This window comes from Delphinus delphis, chromosome 10, assembly GCF_949987515.2.
Source record: "Delphinus delphis chromosome 10, mDelDel1.2, whole genome shotgun sequence".
Classification (NCBI taxonomy): domain Eukaryota; kingdom Metazoa; phylum Chordata; class Mammalia; order Artiodactyla; family Delphinidae; genus Delphinus; species Delphinus delphis.
The window spans coordinates 35,975,073-35,995,660 of NC_082692.2; the positions used below are offsets into that span (position 1 = coordinate 35,975,073).

At 38.8% G+C, this 20,588-nt stretch overlaps 1 protein-coding gene across 1 annotated transcript in view; it reads right to left on the reverse strand.

Moving 5' to 3' along the window:
* DNAH8 (dynein axonemal heavy chain 8) overlaps positions 1 to 20,588 on the reverse strand; it is a 328,229-nt gene that overhangs the window by 159,913 nt on the left and 147,728 nt on the right. Inside the window, exons 43-53 of the mRNA XM_060021883.1 lie at positions 20,048 to 20,220; positions 18,039 to 18,217; positions 12,731 to 12,918; positions 9,733 to 9,819; positions 9,535 to 9,642; positions 8,201 to 8,335; positions 6,424 to 6,585; positions 4,195 to 4,441; positions 3,824 to 4,065; positions 3,596 to 3,736; positions 2,026 to 2,263 (exon numbers count right to left, since the gene is read on the reverse strand). Of these exons, the coding sequence (XP_059877866.1) occupies positions 2,026 to 2,263; positions 3,596 to 3,736; positions 3,824 to 4,065; positions 4,195 to 4,441; positions 6,424 to 6,585; positions 8,201 to 8,335; positions 9,535 to 9,642; positions 9,733 to 9,819; positions 12,731 to 12,918; positions 18,039 to 18,217; positions 20,048 to 20,220 (1,900 nt within the window). The remainder of the gene's footprint in view (positions 1 to 2,025; positions 2,264 to 3,595; positions 3,737 to 3,823; positions 4,066 to 4,194; positions 4,442 to 6,423; positions 6,586 to 8,200; positions 8,336 to 9,534; positions 9,643 to 9,732; positions 9,820 to 12,730; positions 12,919 to 18,038; positions 18,218 to 20,047; positions 20,221 to 20,588) is intronic.

Consider the following 20,588-nt stretch of genomic DNA (forward strand, 5'->3'; position numbering starts at 1 on the left):
AATTTATCCCTATATATTTCATTTTTTGAATGCTATTTTAAATGGTATATTAAAATTTCAATTTGTTGTGAGCATGTAGAAATACAAAGTATTATTATATATTGTTCTTTCATTCTGTGACCTTAATAAACTCATTTACTAGTTTTTCGAGGATGGTTATATTATCTGCAAATAGAGATTTACTTGTTCTTTTCCAATCTATAGGTATTTCATTTGTTTTTTCATGTTTATTTATTTACTGTCTTATTGCACTGGCTAGAACCTCTAGTACAATGTCTAATAGAAGTGGTGAGAAAGGAATACTCTTGTCTTGTTCCTGATCTTGGGAAGAAAGTATTCAGTCTTTCACCATTAAGTATAATGTTAGATTTTTTGCAGATATTCTTTATCAGAATGATAAAGTTTCTATTCCTAGTGTACTGTTTTATCATGGAAGGATGTACAATTTCATCAAATGCTTTTTTAAAAAAATGTTTATTTATTTATTTTGGCCATGCCAGGTCTTAGTTGTGGCACGTGGGATCTTTGTTGTGGCATGCAAACTTCTTAGTTGCGACACACAGACTCTTAGTTGTGTCATGTGGACTCTTAGTTGCGACAGGCATGTGGGATCTAGTTCCCCAACCCGGGATCAAAGCTAGGCCCCCTGCATTGGGAGCACAGAGTCTTACCACTGGACCACCAGGGAAGTTCCCAAGTGCTCTTTTTGCATTGATTTAGAGGACTATATAATTTGTTTGGTTTTTACTCTATTAATATGGTGAATTACATTGACTGGTTTTTAAATGTTAATCCAACCTTCCATCCCTAGAATAAATACCCACTGGAACTCAATATGTTATCCTTTTATATACTATTGAATTTCATTTGTTAAAATTGTATTAAGAAATGTGTGTCAATATTCCTGAGGGATAATGGTCTATAGTTTTCTTTTCTTGTAATGTCTTTCTCTGTTTCTGGTATCAGGACAACACTTACAAACCCTTATAAAGTGGGATGGGAAGTGTTTCTTCCTTACATTTTCTATATTTCGGAAGAGTTTATGCAGAATGAATTGGTATTGTTTCTTTCTTAAGAATTTGATGTACTTCACCAGTGAAGTCATCTGGGCCTGCAGTTTTCTCTGTGGGAAGGTTTTAAACTATAAATCAAAAATTTTTAGTAGATATAGGGATACTTAGGATATCTATTTCTTCTTGATAAGGTTTGGTCGTTTGTGTCTTTCAGGGAATTTATCCATTTCATCTACATTGTCAAATGTATTTTCATAACATTGTTTCTAATATTCACTTCTTATTTTTTAATGTCTTTAGGGTTTGTAGTAATGTTCCTTCCTTCATTCTGAATCATGGTCATTTATGTCTTCTCTTTTTTTTCCCTGATATCTCTGGTAAGAGATTTACGAATTTTATCGATCTTTTCAAAGAACCATCTTTGGATTGGCTCTAGATTCTAAGAGAATTCATAGCTAGATTTAAGGGTGCATTTAACTGTTAGTTTCTTTTAGGGAGAGGTGAGCTGGGCCCTACCACACACAGGAGGCTAGGGGGCTGAGGTGACAGCACTGGACTTTGCCGAGTCTGCGACGTGTAAGTAGGATCCCATCTGCTTGGTTCATTCTCTGCTTATTCTGACATTTCCAACAGAGAAGTTCTAAGACTGATCTGTCATGAGCATTAATTACCATGCTTTGCAACATGAAGAATCTGTGTTCTCTATACTGCTACCCTTCCTCTTCAAGTAAGAGAAAATAGATGCTGTAAGAAGTGTTGCTAACTTATTTATGTTAGATTTCACTGAGACCACTGCAAAAGGAGGAGAAGTCAAGAGCCTCTGTAACTGTTCCCAGCCTGGCCCATATGCAAAATCCTACTGTTCCTTGCATATATGCCCTTTAAAAATGGTATTAGCAATTATGTTATTCATGATTGGTTTAATATTTCCCCACAGAAGAGTTTACAGAGTTTATCTTTTTTCCATTAAAAAAAATGTCATTTTATTTCAGGTATAAGTCACTGTGCTTACCATAATCAGTAACATAAAACTCATACATGGTTTGATTCGTGCCCTTAGGTATTTCTGGTAAGTCTAACTTGCTATCATGATTTCGTAAAAAGGCTTCAAGCTTGTTTCTGCTTTCCAATTCCAGAAGGGCTCCTAAACTCCACATTAGAGCAAACACAAATAATTTATGAAGATGTTCGACACATGAAACGCCACCTTCTTCTTTGGAGGGAATTAAACCTTCCAGAAGATTGAGAGACTGAAAATATTTAAAATACAATAAAATAAAGGTTTGTATTTAGATATTTTAAATAAACATTTAAAAACAATAATAAATTTAAAAGGAGAGAAAGAGAGAAGAAAACAAATATATCTCCAGATATTGCTTGATCAGTGTCCTACAGCTAGCAGCATTTAGAAGAAAGGCCATTGTGCTTTAGGCAGACTGCATGATCTAGCAGAAAGGATGCCAAACTGGGAATCTGGAGGTATCCCGGCTCATGCCACTAACATCTCTGAGTCTCAGTTTCCTGATCTAAAAAGCAAAAGGCCTAGACTAGATGTTTCCTAAGGTAGCTTCTGGTTCTAAAGTTTGGGTATTCCAAATTTTATAGATCAAAGGTTTTATTTATTTTAACATGTTGTAAGGCTCAGCAAATTGTGCCCCAGGGGCCAGCCACCTGTTTGGCAAATAAAGTTTTACTGAAACACAGTCACACTCGTTCATTGTGTCTGACCGCTTTTGCAATGCAACTGAAGTGCTGAGGGGCTGAGACAGAAAGTTGTGCAAAGTCTAAAACATTTATTTGCCCCTCTAATAAAAAGTGTGCCAAACCCCATATGGCAACAGAAAGAAATGTATCTACAGTAAGATATCCTTTGTCTTTCATAACAAAATTATTTCAAGATAAGATTTGCACTTAATTTGGGCCTCACGTATCAGTTCTAAGCTACCCACCCTCCCTGACTGACATCCCTTCCACTAAGAGAGAATCAAAGCACTAGAATGGGATAATGAGAGATCACCTATGGACTAGAATCAGGAGAGCCTCTGAAAAATCTATGATTGGTTCTGTTTCTTCCAAAGACTAATAAGAAAAACTGAGAAGAGGGGGAAAAACATAATTCTACAAAATACTTGGAGAATTGTTCAAAGGTTTTCCCTATCTAATATATGTAGCAAATTTGCAAAGCCAAGACTGCCACCCAAATTTTCCTGCTTGCCACCAGCTCTTTGTTGTGCTTTTCTGTAGGACTTCCAGCTTTATTTATTTAGTCTACTCTCATATTTGGACACTCTTTCTGGGAAGGTAATACTAAGCTTGACGATGGGAAAGATAGTTCATTCCTCTTCCCCTGACAATACCGCCCTGGGAAGTGAAACTCATGAAGAGATGGCAGTAAGAGCGTCAATAAGGTCTTTAATAGGAATCAAACTTCTCAGAGGCTTCACCTCCACGTCACAAAAAGATTCTGACGGACTGCGTGAATTTTCCATTTCAGATACCTCTAAACTGCAACTGAGTGGTGTGTGTGTGGGGGGGTGGAAATCTCACATCTAAGTCATGAATGTACAAAGAAAACAACTTACTTGCACAATATAGTTGCATTCTAAGAGTTGCATTTTTGGACTGAGGTTCAGTTTCATAAATGTATATATATCCTCAAATATTTTATCATACAGACTTAGGAATACAGAAGCTTCCTGTGTAGTACGCTTCTTCAACCACGCCTGCAGCAAAGAAAGAGAGTCTCTGTTTATAGGAGAGTGAGACGTGGAAATACACTGAACGCGCTTCTGTGGGTCTGTTGTCCCCACCTGCAGTATTGGCCTCCAGCTGAGAGCAGAGCTGCTGATGTAGACCATGCCCATCCTAGAAACCGTGGCCGGAGAGGCGTTCTCAATATTGTGGACTTCAAACAAAAGCTTACAAGTAGGGGCCATGGGGATGCGATCTCCATTGGCCAGTGTGAGGGTTTTGTTGTCATCCAACACGGAATTTAAGTTCTCGATCCAAATGGCATCAACAGGGCCGTCTAAAACGAGGAAAATGTTTTCACCTGCCAATAATGAAAACAGAAAATCACTTTTCACCTGCAGATAATCAAAACAGAAAATTAAACCAATACCGTGTTATTGATAAACTGGCAGGGGAAAAGAATGATCACCAGAAAAGAGTTTATGTGTACCCTTTTTAGCTTTTAATGTTTTTCTCCACAGAGTAGAAAAAATCCCATCTGTCCAATCATTGGTCGCCGTGTCCAGTCTGCCAAACATCTGAGGAGCCGTAATAGCTTTTGGATTCATTCGCATTTCTCTATGAGGCCTCCCGCATTCTGTTAGTGCCTTCATCAGGATTGTTATAACGGTTGTCTTCCCAGAACCACTGGGCCCAAGAGTCATCAAACCATGGCGTACCAGAGACGTCTCATATAACTACACAATGAGATAATCAATTGAAAAATGTAACTTATGACATTCATAGAAGTTTTGTGCAGAAATTTTAAAAGCTTTAAATAGGCTTTTCATTAAAGTAACTTGTTCACTATTTAAAAGAAGAGAATATGCCCCCCCAAAAAGTTTTTTTTGTCTTACTAGAGGTGGATAGCAAATGAGCAGCACGTTATAAAACGATATAAGTGATAAAGCAATGACAATGTGGAACTTTAATTACATTTTGGAAATAATTAATTCAGGACCTAGTTTTGGGGTCTCAAACTACTGTTCCTTGTGATTTTAGTTTGCTGATGCATAAGGAGCAGTTTGTGTGGTGATATTGCCCCCCGGTGGTAGAAAGCAGCAATACAAACCAACTCAGCCAAGACCCAAGTCACACACACACCAGCCTTCTGATTCCCCAGAAGCACGGCTCGAGGTGAGGATTCCTGTGCAAGTGAGTGCTCACCAGGGAAACTTTTAATGGAGTAAGGGAAGCAGGACAAAATGGGGAGAGGTCAAACAAGGTGTGATTGAGGACAAAATCCTGTAGCAGGGAGACTTAAGACTGGCCCTGCGGGGCACTTTGGAACATAAGTTACACCTCTGTGTTTGTTCCATCTGGAAGCAGGAGAGCTTGACTTTCCTACTACATCACCCACAACTCCTTAACTAAAGAAGGTTGTTTTGGGAGCAGGGGAAAATAAACTCCCATGCACTGCCTGCGCTTTGTGCCTGCCAAAAAAATGTGGGGTTGGTGAACCCTCCTGCAGAGAGTGGTATATATATGTGGGGTTGGAATCACAGTTCTAGAAGCGGGGGAAGGGGTGCATGGATATGGTAAAAGGGATTCAAGAAGACATAGTAAGAACATGGACAGTGTCTACTACAATATCCTGTCTATCTTTTCTTTTAATAAAAATAACAATTCAAAGGTCTCACAGCTGATCAGAGGTAAAATTTGAGTTATTCTCCTCACATTTTAGGTAGAAATGTATTACCTCTGTAATCCATAGTTTAAAAGCAGCAGAGGTACTGGCCATATTATACTCAACAGTCATGTGTTTGACATTAAATAAAAACACAATATTCTAGTGCCCCACCAAATGAGGTGACTAAGATTTCAGTACTCAATATACTGTATACATATCACATGTAAAATGACGTTTTCCCAGAAATTTTTTAAAAATGTTTAATGGTTTCCAAAACATAGATGATGAAAAACACTTTGATTTTTTCCCTACATATTTCCTTGTAAGATTTGGATCTGTCTCATACACTTGAACTGCTTACAATGTGGCAAGAAGAGTAAGTTAAAAAAAGAATCGTTCTTTTTCAAAAGCAGTTTTTAACGCTCTGCACAATTTCCGCATCTTCACTTTCCAAAAGCCCTGGAAAATACCCCCAATGCATCAGGCTCGTGGGGATTTAATGCAGCATCGCTGCTACAGCTTCTTGGCTCTGCTTGGTAAAATCACTGGTAGGTTGTCACAAGGATGAAATGTGACGGACAGAAACACACCAAGAGACACAGGCAAAGGATTGAGTTTAGGTGTGAACATGCCCCCACACAAAGCAGGAGCAAAGTACCACCCCCAGATTCCTCAGGCTCCATGCCCTACGAAGGCCCCCAGCTGTGGGAGATGCTGCCCGACTGGCACAAGAGCCAGCTGGGTCATTCCATCTCCCTGCGTTTTTATAACCTACTATCCCCTCCCAACTGTTCTCGAGATTCTGGTTACCACCTAACCTAACCTCATCAGGTGCAAGTAACTTCAGTAACTGCTTGATTAGTATAAATCCACACTAACATCCCTGGGACCAACCCCTCTCACTGAGGACTCTTCTTGCAATGATGTGTTTTAATTTAGTTTCAACGTTTACATTCAGTAAGACTAACTTCACAAGTTCTTCTCTTCAAGTGACAATCTTTAACAACACCCACTGAGCATCATACTGATAACAGATTAAAAATGTTTTACCTGCACAAGCTTGAGATTCCAGGGTGGGTGGTTAATCAAACCTTCCAGTTGAACCTGGTTGGCTACTGCAGCTTGCAGTTCCACGTAAGTATTACTATCTAGTTGTAATCCTGGAAACAGGTCATTGATTAAGCTGAGGAACAGGGGTTCATCTTCATCAATCTAAGGTGGCAGAGAACAAATTTACTCATTCAGTCAACAACGAAGCTTGTAGCAGACGCTCACAGCACTTATCACTTCATGCCCAGAGAACCATTTTATTACTCTCCTAGCCACATGTGTAGGCCCTAGTACTTTCTCCCAAACACCACCACGGAATCCACATTACCTACAGCATTGCACCCAAAGTTCCCTGGCATTCAAGGTCTTCTCCAGTCTACTGCTCCAAGGTCTGATCTCATTTCTTTATCCTATGAATGTTCTGCTTCCCACAGACAGGTATATGCACTAACCTTAAAAACATGCAAGTAATAGTTCCAATCCCATGAGAAGAGAGTATTAATACTTCACTTAAATTAGGCAAAGATCTGTAACCCTGCATGTCTGGCTCATCCAACACTGGCTGGAAAACTGCACCAGAGCAGCGTTCAGTCTCTCTTGAAAGCAGCAGGTTGGAGTAAATGGACTCCAATCCTTATTTACCACATCTTTAATACTGAGATCGCCCCATGCCCAACTGCTGATCCCCTCTGAATTTTTCCCATTCTCTGGTGGGGGAGGGTCTCCGGATACTTTCTGGAACTCTCGTCTAGAAGTTTCAGGAGTACCATTATTAATGGAGGCAGTGAGCTATACTCTGGAGGGAGCAGAGGATTTAGCATCAGAAAGTCTCGTGGACTTTTGTTCCAGCTTATCAACTGACTGTGATTATGGGTGAGTCCTACACACGTGCCTCTCCCATAAGGAAAATGGCAATGAGCACGATAGCCACCCATATCCCCCAGAGTGGCTGTAAGACTCAAACAAGACAATATCCCTGGATAGGTTTTGTGATAGCCATGAACTACACAGATGTTAGTTGTTAGTTTTGTAACTAGAATGCGAGCTCCTAAGATCCATTTCTTTCTCAACCTTGTACTCCCAGGGCATGGACATGATATGTAGCATATAGAAGCCCCTGAATAAAAGCCACATGAACCTGTCCGTCAACCAGTTTAAAACAACCTGGCTGTAATTGTGACAAGCATGAAATCAGTGAAATAATTACTATAATCTCTACAGCAAACTTTTAAGGCATATTTGGAAAACAGAAGTGGTGTTGGTGTTTTGGGAGAGACATAGCTAAGCTAGTCACATACAGAGAAAGCAAAAAAAAGCTTTCATGGTTCCCTATGAATCCACATTTTCATATTTAGAATCTGTGTAACATTATGAATAATGGACTGACATTTGGAAGCTGGAGCCCACTGATGAAGCCTGTTTCATGGCACACAACTGATAAAAGGATGTATTTGCAGCCCATGTGGGTCATACAAAGCCATGGCGTTTTTTGTGGGGGAGGGGGGTTGCCTTCCTCTGAAAGCTCAGCTCAGTGGTAACTTCCCTGCAATTTTTTTTTTTTTTTTCTGCGCCCACACAGCATGCGGCATCTTAGTTCCCCAACCAGGGACTGAACCTGTGCCCCCTGCAGTGGAAGCGTGGAGGCCTAACCACTGGACCGCCAGGGAAGTCCCACTTCCCTGCAGTTTTTAATGTTAACAGCTTCATATGAGCCAACCCCCACTTGTCAGCCAGGTCGAAATCCTGAAAGAGAAATTAATTCAGAGAAGAAAGATACCAATTTAGAAAGGTTCATATCTCTTAGTCCTCTCATGACAGTGCTTAATTCACTCTCTTCTGGTCTGGCTCTTTTTTGAGATCCAAGTGTCCTCAGTACAGATAGAATATTTCTCAACCCAAAGTCATAATGAACCTAAGATGAGAAAAGAAAGAAAAAAGATTATTCAATTGAAAAATTCTAAATGTAGCCTCACTATGTATTACATGTAGATATTCTGATACTTATACACCATAGTTTTGGAGTGGCTGAGTGGCAAAGTTTTATTAGCTCAATTCTCCCGCCTTTCCTTTGACTGAAAAATGATCACTCCTCTGGAGAGATCAAGCTGTGTGATACAGTGTTCACACCTTAAGTATCTTTTGAGAACAATACAGTCTGATAGTCTGAGTGGCAACCATTTAAAATGCATGACCAACAGGTTACATACTATGTGATTCCCTTTATGTAATATTCTTGAAATAACAAAATTATAGAGATGTAGAAAAGATTAGGGCTACAAGGGGCTATACGGATTTGGGAGAGAGGTGAGTGTGGCTATAAAGGGGTAGCAGGAGGGAACCTTGTGGTGATAAACAGTTGTGTATGTTGGCTGTGGTGGTGGTTACATGAATCTACACGTTTGCATAGGACTACACACACACAAACACACACACACACGAGCGCATGAAAAATTGGTGAAGTCTTAGTAATTTCTGTTTATTGTACCAATGTCGATCTTCTGGTTTTGTTACTGTACTATAGTTATAAGATGTCAACACTGCGAGAAGCAGAGTGAAGAGTGCACAGGACCTCTTGTACACTTCTTTGCAACTTCCTGTGAATCTGCAGCTATTTCAAATTAAGGAAGTTTTAAAAATACGTAATTGGGGGCTTCCCTGGTGGCGCAGTGGTTGAGAATCCGCCTGCCAATGCAGGGGACATGGGTTCGAGCCCTGGTCCGGGAAGATCCCACATGCCACGGAGCAACTAAGCCCGTGCACCACAACTATTGAAGCCCGCGCACCCTAGAGCCCATGCTCCACAACAGGAGAAGCCACCGCAATGAGAAGCCTGTGCACCACAACGAAAAGTACCCCTTGCTCGCCACAACTAGAGAAAGCCGGTGCACAGCAACAAAGGCCCAATGCAGCCAAAAATAAAATAAATAAATAAATATTTTTTAAAAATAAAATAAAATAAAAATACATAATTAATAGGTCAAATTAATTATAAATATACTTTAGAAAAGAGTCAAGGAATTTTTTAACTCCCTAATTAGCATGTATCAAGGTAAAATTGCAAAGTTAAAAAACAAGTTTTCTGCTAGGAGGAAAATAGATATACAAAGTTACCTGTTTAGTAAGTTGCTCTTCACAGAGTTTGTAAAGTACATAAAACTTTTGAGCCAAGATAACATTTTCAAGAAAACCACAGCTTGCAAGTTTAACTCGCATAATGATCTGAAAATTAATACAGTGAGATTTTTCAACTTTAGTGAAAAACAGGTAAAGAACATAAACTGTATTATGCTTTTAAATCCTGATGCATACCTGTCTATCAGGAACCATCATAGCAACAGTTCTAAATTGAATTTTTAAGTTCTCTGGTAGTTCCTGGCGCCCAGCATATCCAGGGTTCTAAAAATTAAAATTATTTAATTTTAACTCTTGATATAATTTTCATTTCATGAATACAAATACATTTCAAATCCCTACGTCAGATTCTAAGAGGGTATTGAAAAACATTAGATTCATAAAATGTCCCTATTTTCACAAAAATGTGTACTGGACCATCCATATTTATTAATGTCACATCACTCCCTCTTACATATTTCCATTTTCGTTATACTAATAAAGTCACACACGTGCACACACACACACACCACTCTGTGTAGCAAAAATTAAGTATCTGTGTATCTATTTATTAAGAAAATAGAAAAGGAAATAGAAAAGAAAACTGAATAAATACTGGGGTAATTATGATCTAAACTATTATCGAAAGAGAAGGAAAATTCATCAGTTTACTTAGGTAATTTTTATTTCATCTCTTCAATTATCCTTTGCAGTGAGAATTAGAGAGTTCTGTGGCTGACAAAGTACCATTTAAAAAAACAAAACAAAACATGGGGATGAAGGGAAATAAAGACAGGAATGTTGAGAAAAACATTGAAAAGGACAAAAGTAGAGGTGGAAAGGAAGCTAATAAGTAGCAAAAGTCTGAGGACAGGTCAGAACCAAAAGTCCCAAGGGAAAAGTTAGAGGGTTCAAAGGCAAGTAAGGCAAAGAGGAGGCAGTCATTTTAGGAAAGTGCATGAAGAAACCTTCAGTCCCTGAGCATTTACTGGACACTGTCAATAGGCCAGATAACTTGCTAGGTGCTGGGAATACAAACATTACTGGCTGCCTCTCAATACTCCTTTTTTTCATCCTTAGGCACAGAACCCCAGTTGCAAGCTGTGTGCATCACCACCCAGGTTTAAAACCACATTTCCCAGCCTGCCTTGCAGCTGGTGTGATTAAATTCTACACCGTGAGTCACAAAGGGACACAGTGTATGAAATATCCTTGATGTCGGTTTGAAGGCCGTTGATTCAATCAATTGGCTCCAACAGAGATGCTTCTGTAGCATCTTGGGTTATAAGGTGGCCTTGAAGATGGAAACCATGATGGTGTTGAAACACTGAAGGATCTTAAGAGAATACATCCTTAGATGTTAAGCCACTATTTTTCATGTCTCAGTTATTCACAGCCTAATGCAATTATCTAATTGATATTTCCAATACTATTCTTAATCCAAAGGGAACATTAAGATTCTTTTAAATTCTTCTGAGCCACAGCATCACACTGAATAAACTTCTTCATCTAATTTCCTGAGTTATAACTGATCACGTCAGGATTATTAATATTTACTCCCAACTGCTTAACTGGTTGTTTGCTTACATTAAAGCTTATCAGAAAATTTTCTGATTTTTCTTCCTATAATTTATCTTTATCCACTCAGGACACTTAAAACTCAGAGTACTTGTATCATCTTGCGACTTAGAGACTTAACAGAATAGAGATCATTTAAAAGCATCAGTAAAACCAGTTCAACATTAACTTCACTTCTCCAATTTATAAACACCTCTATTTATTCATGCCTTTGGTTTTCTGTCTTTACAACATTGTATCACAAAGCTCTGCCCTCAATCACACGGTAACTGAATTTGTTACAATACTTTGGTATAGGACCTTGTTGAATTATTTTGGAAATTTTAAAGCATTTCCATCATCCTTTATTAAGTGTCAGAGAAAAGCCAAGTGTAGAGGTTAAGTAGTCAGGTTTTGATGTTAGACAGACAATAACATCTTTCTCTAGCTGTGTGACTTGAGCAAGTTCTTTTAATTTCCCTGAGCCTCCGGTGTCTTGGTTATAAAATATCTGTCACACAAAATACTACGGGACTATACCTCACTGACCCTTCAAAGTTAGGTGTGGCCAAGTGAATTGTTTTAACCCATGGTTGTGACCTGTGTCACTTCTGGACAGAAATCCTAAGAACCAGAGCATAATTCTTCTTGTTCTCTTTTTCCTTTGCTACAACAACCAGTAACGATTGAGACAGTACCAGAGTAAGGACATGTAAAGCATCCCCTGCCCTCTCCACCCGATACCATCAACCCGAAGTGGACATGGGGCATGAGAGAGTAATACATCCTTGAGGTTTTAAACCACTAAAATTTGGGAGATTGTTATTGTAGCTTCCCCCCTGTCTGATACAATATATAAAATATTTAGCCCATCCCCTTACACAAAATTAGTGCTCAATAAACAGTAGCTATCTTTATTTTTAACATATCACTATTTTATCTTCTGTCTGGATTATTTTTACTACTCAAAAAAAAAAATCATATAACAGGGACTATACTCTGACCCCTGGATTGTCAGTCATTTACCCACTAATACATGCTTACTTTTATTTGAGTCTGTAACACTTAAACCAATAAATTGCATTTAAAACCTATGTTCTTCAATCCCTTTTAAAATCGCATCAAAAAGTATAAAATACTTAGGAATAAACCTGACCAAGGAGGTGAAAAGAATGAAATAATGCCGTTTGCAGCAACATGGATGGGCCTAGAGATTATCATACTAAGTGAAGTAAATCAGACAGAGAAAGACAAATATCATATGATATCACTTATATGTGGAATCTAAAATATGATACAAATGAACTTATTTACAAAACAAAATCAGACTCACACAGACATAGAAAATAAATTTATGTTTACCAAAGGGGAAAGGGGGTGGGGGAGGGATAAATTAGGAGTTTGGGATTAGAGATACAAACTACTATATATAAAATAGATAAAAACAAGGTCTCAGTATATCACAGGGAACTATATTCAATATCTTATAATAAGCTATAATGGAAAAGAATATGAAAAAGAATATATACATATATAAAACTGAATCACTTTGCTGTACACCAGAAAGTAATACAACATTGTAAATCAACTATACTACTTCAATAAGAATTTTAAAAATATATAAAACCTATGTTCTCACCATTGTTAAGAAGATTCCAAATTCTGGATTTAAATCAACACAATCACCATCAGAAAAAATGAACTGTTTTTTTCTCTCTTTTCTTGCTGTCAAAACAATGTAAATTTGTTGGGCTGCCACTGATAATACAGGCAATTCAATTCTGTTAAACTCATCAAAACAGCCCCAAGAACCTGACTGTGCAAGACCTGGTATGAAAAACAGTTAATCTGGTGAGTTTTACTTTGTAATATATCTTCTTGACGGCAATCATTTCTCCAAAGCACTCTCAAACAATTTTATATTGAAATACAATCTATGTAAATTTCATACCTGGCTGTTTACAAAGACTTAGTTAATTCCAGTGATATACAAAGGTTTAATTATTTGTACATCATCACCAAAACAATGAAAATAGTACACTGCCAAAATGAAAGTATAGACACATCATTACACCAGGGATGCTGAAGGGTGACAAAAATTTGATTCAGTCTTGATGTGCCACCTCCAGTGGGGATGGGGGTGAAGCAGCCATAATATTGGGGGAAATTAACAAAATAACGGATGCCCCGTCTGGGTCAGATCACTCTGTTCCTTTCTTGTTGCAATGAGAGAAGTGCCAGGAAACTAGGTGAGACAGTGAATGGTCAAAAGGATGTTTACTTACTTCTTACAAAACCCAGCACGAAGGAAGACCTGCATATTGGGAACATTGCTCCTGTCTATTCTCTAAGGATGAAAACCTTCATTATTTTCAACTGCATGAAATGCTCTTCTTTCTTTTATTATTGCTTCCCCCCACCTACCCCCCCCCCCACACTTTTTCTTCTCTCTCCTTTGGGAATTTCCATTATGTGGATATTGGAACTTATATATCTATCCCTATGGCCCTTAAATTTTTCTTTCAAACTTTCCATTTCTTTTTGCAATATACTCTCTTGGCTAGATATTCCAACTCAAGAGAGGTTTTTCGTTTTTTTCTCAGTTTTTATTTTCAATTTCTGATTATTCCAATTGTTATTCTTTTCATAGCAACTTATTTTTTCTTTAATTGGTTGTATGTGGTAAATTCTTGAATCTCTCTGAAACCATTAATCTTAGTTACTTTTGCATTTTCTTTGGTTTCCTCTATTAATCAGTTAAGTGGTCAGTAGGTCTCCTTGCTGTTTGTGAGTGCCTCCTTAATGCCTTCAAATATTGTATGATACTTGGTTATCTCTTCATATGTGTGTATTTCCTCATTCCAAATGCAAATTCCTGTTTGCAGGATGCATGGCTGCCTCTGGCGATTTGGGGGAAGGGAGGAGAGAGGCAGGAGAGCTTACCCTCTGGGTCTGGAGCATGAGGTCTGACCTGGTGCAGTGCTTGCCTCTCTGGCACAAGCCTCCACCCGGCACTGATCTTTGTCAGGACTCCCACTTCAGACCTTTTACATGGAGGAAAACTACTGGAGATAGCCACTTCCTTTTCTTTTTCTCTGCTTTCTGCTATAGTTTTGGCATTCTAGGATTCACCTGGTGCTCTAGTCTGCTTCTCTCAACCATCTTCAACGCTTAAGCCAGGAGTGATCCACAGAAGAACTTTCTCTTTGATTAAAAAGTGGTTCTTTGGGTTTAATTTTTTTTAAAGGTCAGGCAATTATAATGAATAATGTAATGAATACCCACGTACCCACCTATCAAATCTTAACAATTCTGCTTCAGATTTCATCCTAAAGAATAAAATATTAGAACCACGGTTCAAGTCCATGTATGTCTCTCTTGGATCCACACTCCCTCCTTCTCCAGAGGTAACTTCTATCCTGAATTTGATGTCAATGGTTCCTATGCATGTTTTTAAACTACTGCTCTTATGCATGTATTCACAAACGCTACGTACCTTGCTCGTTCAAAATTTGTTGTGTGTGTATCTATTTTTCTATATATCTATAAAATACTGTACATATACAGTATAAATACATACAGTATATAATCAAATTAATAAATCTGATTTATTTGCGGTTCTCTGAAGCAGTGCTGCCAACTTACACACACAGAAGTACCAAGGGTTAGTTTCTACACACCCTTACCAACAGTGGTTTGTCAGACTTGTCGATTCTTACCAATTGGCAAGAGTGAGAATGCTATCCCATTATTGTTTTGCATTTCTTAATGATTTGAAGAAAATCTTTCTTTCTTTTTCCTTCTTTTTTTTTTTTTTTGGTCACGCCACGTGACATGAGGGATCTTAGTTCCCCAACCAGGGATTGAATTGACCCCCTGCCCCCTGCAATGCAAGCGCAGAGCCTTAACCACTGGACAGCCAGGGAAGTCCGAAGAAAATCTTTCTTAATGCTGGATATTAATCTTTTGTCAGCTATACAGGTTAAAATATCTTCCCTCAGTCTGTAGCTTATTTTTTTCTCCTTCTTAGAGATGTATCACAAAAGTCTGTAAAATTATATATATATATATATATATATATATGTATACACACACACACACGCACAACTGACCCTTGAACAACACAGGGGTTAGGGGCATGGACATTCTACACAGTCAAAAATCGATATATAACTTTGCAGTCAGCCCTCCCATACCCACAGTTCAACATCTAGGTATTCAACCAATCTGATATCGTGTAGTACTGTAGTATGTATTTAGTTTAAAAAAATCTGTGTAGGGCTTCCCTGGTGGCGCAGTGGTTAAGAATCCGCCTGCCAATGCAGGGCACGCGGGTTCGAGCCCTGGTCCAGGAAAATCCCACATGTCGCAGACTAAGCCCGTGTGCCACAACTACTGAACCCGAGGGCCACAACTACTGACCCCGAGGGCCACAACTACTGAGGCCCGCATGCCTAGAGCCTGTGCTCTGCAAGAGAAGCCACCCAATGAGAAGCCCACACACCACAAGGAAAAGTAGCCTCCGCTCGCTGCAACTAGAGAAAAGCCCGTGCACAGCAACAAAGACTCAGTGCAGCCAAAAAGTCAATAAATTAATTAAAAAAAAATTTGTGTATAAGTGGACCTGCTCAGTTCAAATCTGAACTGTACAACGTATATATATCCAACAGGCAGGTAATTAAAGATAAGAGCTGGATGAGCAATCCCATGGTATCTATTACAGGGATATTCTCTTACCCTGTTTAAGTGTATTAATCTTTTCTCTGTAGTTTGTAATTTTTGTATAAAAAGTCTCTTTCTACTCTGAGAACAAAGATATTTGCCTTTATTACCTTCTAAAAGCCATATATGTTTTGCCTACCACATTTAAGCCTTTAATCCCCAGAACTGATTTTTATACAGTTATAGGGATCCAATTTTTATATATGTAGGGATCCAATTTCCCTTGTTAAATATTAATCATCTATTGTACCAGAATGACTTATTTCAAAGTCTATCTCTTCATCACTGGTTTTCAATACCACCTTTTCCATATGTCAAGTGTCCCTGGCCTATTTCTGCATTCTCTACCATATTCCACTGGTCTATTTATCAACCCCTACACAAATACCACACTCTCTTAATTATGTGCTAAATGATATCTTTCTGAAATTTTCATTTTCTTTTTTTGTGCATGCTTAATTAAAATCTATTTTGTGTGTTGACTTCATATGCAAGTGAACTTGCTAAATTCTACTTTCTATAGTTTTGTTGAATTTTCTTTACTGTCTACCGTATCATTGGTAAATAACTATATTTTATATTTATTTCTTTCCGGTCTTTGTATTTTTGTTGTCGCTATTGTTGTTGTTCCTTACTGCAACTGGGCAGGATACAGAATACAGTGATAAGTAGAACTAATAGTAATGGAAATCCTCATCTTATAACTCCTCTCAAAGAAAATGCTTTCAAATTTTCAATAGTATGATGTTTGCTGGGGATGCCCTTTATCAAGTGAGCTATGTGGATGGATATCTGGGAGAAGAATCTAAGGAATAGCAATCATATGGAGGAGGGAGTGTACTTCAGGATGTTTGGGAAGCATCACAAAGGTCAAAGTGGCTGTAGTAGAGAGAGTGAGGGGACAGTATCAGGAGATGAGGTCAGAAGGTCACAGCCATGCAATGGGGAAGGAGCAGGTGTGACTGTATAAAACAATACAGGACCATCGTAAGGATTTCGGCTCTTATTCTCAGTGAGGCCAGTGCCCAGCTTTCAGCAGAAGAGTGTCATGATCTGACTTACAATTGGAAGGAACCAGTTTTGAGATTAGAATGGAGAGCACAAGGGTAAACTCAGGGAGACCAATTAGGAGGCTTATTGGAGTAGTACTGGTGAGAGATGATGATTGGCATGAACTAGGATGATAGCAGTGGGGATAATAGAAGGTGGCTGGTGTTGGCTGTATTTTGAAGGTAGAGCTAATAGTGTTTGCTGACAGTTGGATGTGAGTATGAGAGAAAGAGAGCTGTAAAGGATAAGTCAAAGATTTGTGTGTAAGTATCTGGAAGAATGGAGTGGGTGTTTAGTGTGTCAGGAAAGGCTGAGGAAGAAGTAGATACAGGGAAGGAAGACCAGGAGTTTGGTTTTGGATACAGTGAATCTGGACCTGTTAAGATATTTAAGTGGTGATGTCAAGGAGTAGATATCAGTTGTATTATGTGAATCCAGAGTTTCAAGGGTAAGTCTGAGCTAAAGATGTAAATTTGATCATTTAGAGAGTATTTAAAGTTTGGGTCTGCATGCGATCACCAAAAGAAGACCACAGAGCACTGAGTTCTAAGACTGAAGTGCTCTCTCATCTTTTTTCTTTGTCCATCTGAAACCACCTGCTATCTATCTTTCCAGATATTCTCAAAATTTCCCATCTGCTGGTGCCCCCCCTTCTTGTTTTCTAGCATTACCATCCTTTTTAAAAATCTTTCAGGAATTCCCTGGTGGTCCAGTGGTTAGGATTCCATGCTCTCACTGCAGAGGGCCCGGGTTCGATCCCTAGTAGGGGAACTAAAATCCCATAAGCCACACAGCGTGGCCAAAAATAAGTAGATAAATAAATAATAAAAATCTTTCATTTCAATGGGATTTAATGCAGGAAGGGAAGTCACATGTGTAATCAGTTTGCTATCCTGATCTTATCTCCTCCACCATTGTTTCAGGCAGTAATAAATTGATTCCATTTTCATCATCTAATACACATTCAACTCATGGACTGTAATGCCAGCAATAGTACTGAACAATATTAAATTGATGATATCCAGCCATCCTGACCCAGAAAAATGGCAATAACATATGCATCAACCTATATTAATTTTGGTCATGTGGGATACTATCATTTTAGACTGCTATCAGAAAATTACATTTAACTGCAATAAAAGTAAATTCACCAAAAATATGTGTTTGACACTTGCCTTTGAAAATCCTTCCTAGCCCCCTGAAATCCATTTGATCTGAGCAGTTAAACACGACCACATACTTTCCCAAGCATCTTCCCATGTCTTTCGTAGTTTCTGTTTTGCCAGTGCCCGCAGGTCCTGCTGGAGCCCCTCCCATGTTCATTCCCAAAGCTTGTGCCAAAGTGATATAGCATCTGCGAAAGTAAATGAGATAAAGCATTGTGAATATGGGATAACACATGTTACAGTAAAGCATAAGCAAAAGTCCAGTGTGATTGGAATGAGCCTGTTTGTTTTAGAATTTGAGCAGCCCACATAAGAGACAGGCAACCAAACAAGGCTGGAGTATCTGATATTCATTAGAAGTAATACAGTGTTTGCAAAAACGCTCAACTCTGACGTAAAAAACCTGTAGGCCTTCCTTCCATTGTGGTCACGATAAATCCCAAGTCAGAGAACCAAATAAGCAGCAGTGTACTGGCAGATGTTTAACAATGGGACCTCCAGGAACAAAAATAAATCTGATTTTTTTTTCTGGCCACGCCACATGGCATGTGGGATTCTAGTTCCCTGACCAGGGATCAAACCCGTGCCCTCTGCAGTGGAAGCGTGGAGTCCTACCAGTGGACCGCCAGGGAATTCCCTAAATCTGATTTTTATGTCTGCTGATTTCTGTGGCATAACTACTTCCACCATGGCTGATAACAAGCTACCAATGTGATAGCACAAAACTGGGGAGGGATGCATGACATTGGCTCTTGCATGCCGGTACAAGCCAGCTCCAGCACACCACTGCAAGTAAATCATTTTACTATGAAATGTTTCGCTCATTTAGACACATGTAAAGAATAATATAATGAATCTCCTTGTATCCCAAATCCAGCTTCAGTTATATTTACTTCAGATCTAAGCAAACTTAGTAAAGCTTCGTAAGATGTGAAGCTTTATAGGTAAACATCGATTGAAGGGAAAACACCCTGAAAAATTTATGCTGCGATGGGACTGGGCATATAAAGGGATGTTGGATGAGTCTAGAGGAGGTTGAAGATATAATTTGGCTGTATCATAATTTTACCTGGAGGCAGCCCTGTTTAAAGTAACAGCAGAATTCATTGTTCTATGACCCAATTTAAGTCAATTCTACAAACGTGTATTGTCTTCTATGCACAGCATGTGGAACCAGGTAATTGCGGGACATATAAAGATGAAAAAAACCCAGCTCTTGTCTAGTGGCCTATATTGGAAAGAATGGTGAGGAGATCTGCCATTGACTGATTATTCAGACCTGGCCAAGAAACATCACTTTAGGTAGTAATTTCCACATTTGAAAAACCAGGAGACTAAACTAGACCACCTCCAAGGTCCTTTCCTTCTTTGCAATTCTAATGACCCCCTTTATGGTTCTAGAGACATTTGTCCATCTTGCAATCTAAACTTCATTACTAAATTACTCATAGTCAACATTCAAGCGTCCTTTTACTCTTTTATCTTTTTCTATTTCATAAAAATGTAATGTATATGTGCATTTAACTAACAATGATGGTTGTTTCATTGTTAGACTTTGATGAGCTAGCACGGACCCCACACGACAGCAATGCTTTTGTTAACATTTCAAATGCAATTTTTAAAAATTAATTTATTTATTTATGGTTGCCTTGGCTCTTCGTTGCTGTGCGCAGGCTTTCTCTAGTTGCGGCGAGCTGGGGCTATTCTTCATTGTGGTGCGCGGGCTTCTTATTGCGGTGGCTTCTCTTGTTGCACAGCACGGGCTCTACGCGAGTGGGCTTCAGTAGTTGTGGCTCGCGGGCTCTAGAGTGTAGGCTCAGTAGTTGTGGTGCACAGGCTTAACTGCTCCGTGGCATGTGGGATCTTCCCGGACCAAGGCTCAAACCCGTGTCCCCTGCACTGGCAAGCAGATTCTTAACCACTGCGCCACCAGGGAAGTCCCTCAAATGCAATTTTAAAACAATTTTAAGCACATGACTTAATTACAAAAATGGAATAATAAAAATGGAGTTTCCTACCTATCTGTTAATGGAGTGATAACAAGACGATCAGTGCATCCCAGAAATTCATTCTGGTAAATAAAATCAACATCTGTAATAGACACCACTGTTTGATCCAAATCTTCCTTGAAGTAAAATCTACTCTGTTTTAGCCATTCAAAATCAGTAACTGATTTGATATGCATTTTTACCTTAAAAACATGAAATACAAAGAGATTAGTACTGCATTGCAGTAGCATAAAACACAAGCATATGGGCAGTTTTTATGCACTCATTCACGAATTGATTCTCATTCATTTAACATATATTTACTGAGGCCCTCCTTGGGCCTGACACTGTGATGGGTGAACAAAGACAGACATGGTTCCTGCCTTCTGGAGCTGACAGAAGAGCACCAAAGACAATCAGATAAACAAGCAGTTGCAATAAAGTAGGAAAAGAAACTCAGGGTAATGAAATTATGTAGGAAGACGACCTCACCTAGTGTAGAAGGTCTGAGTGGGATACTTGGAGAAAGAAACATCTAAACTAAACCCTGCAATAATAGTAGGAATTAGCC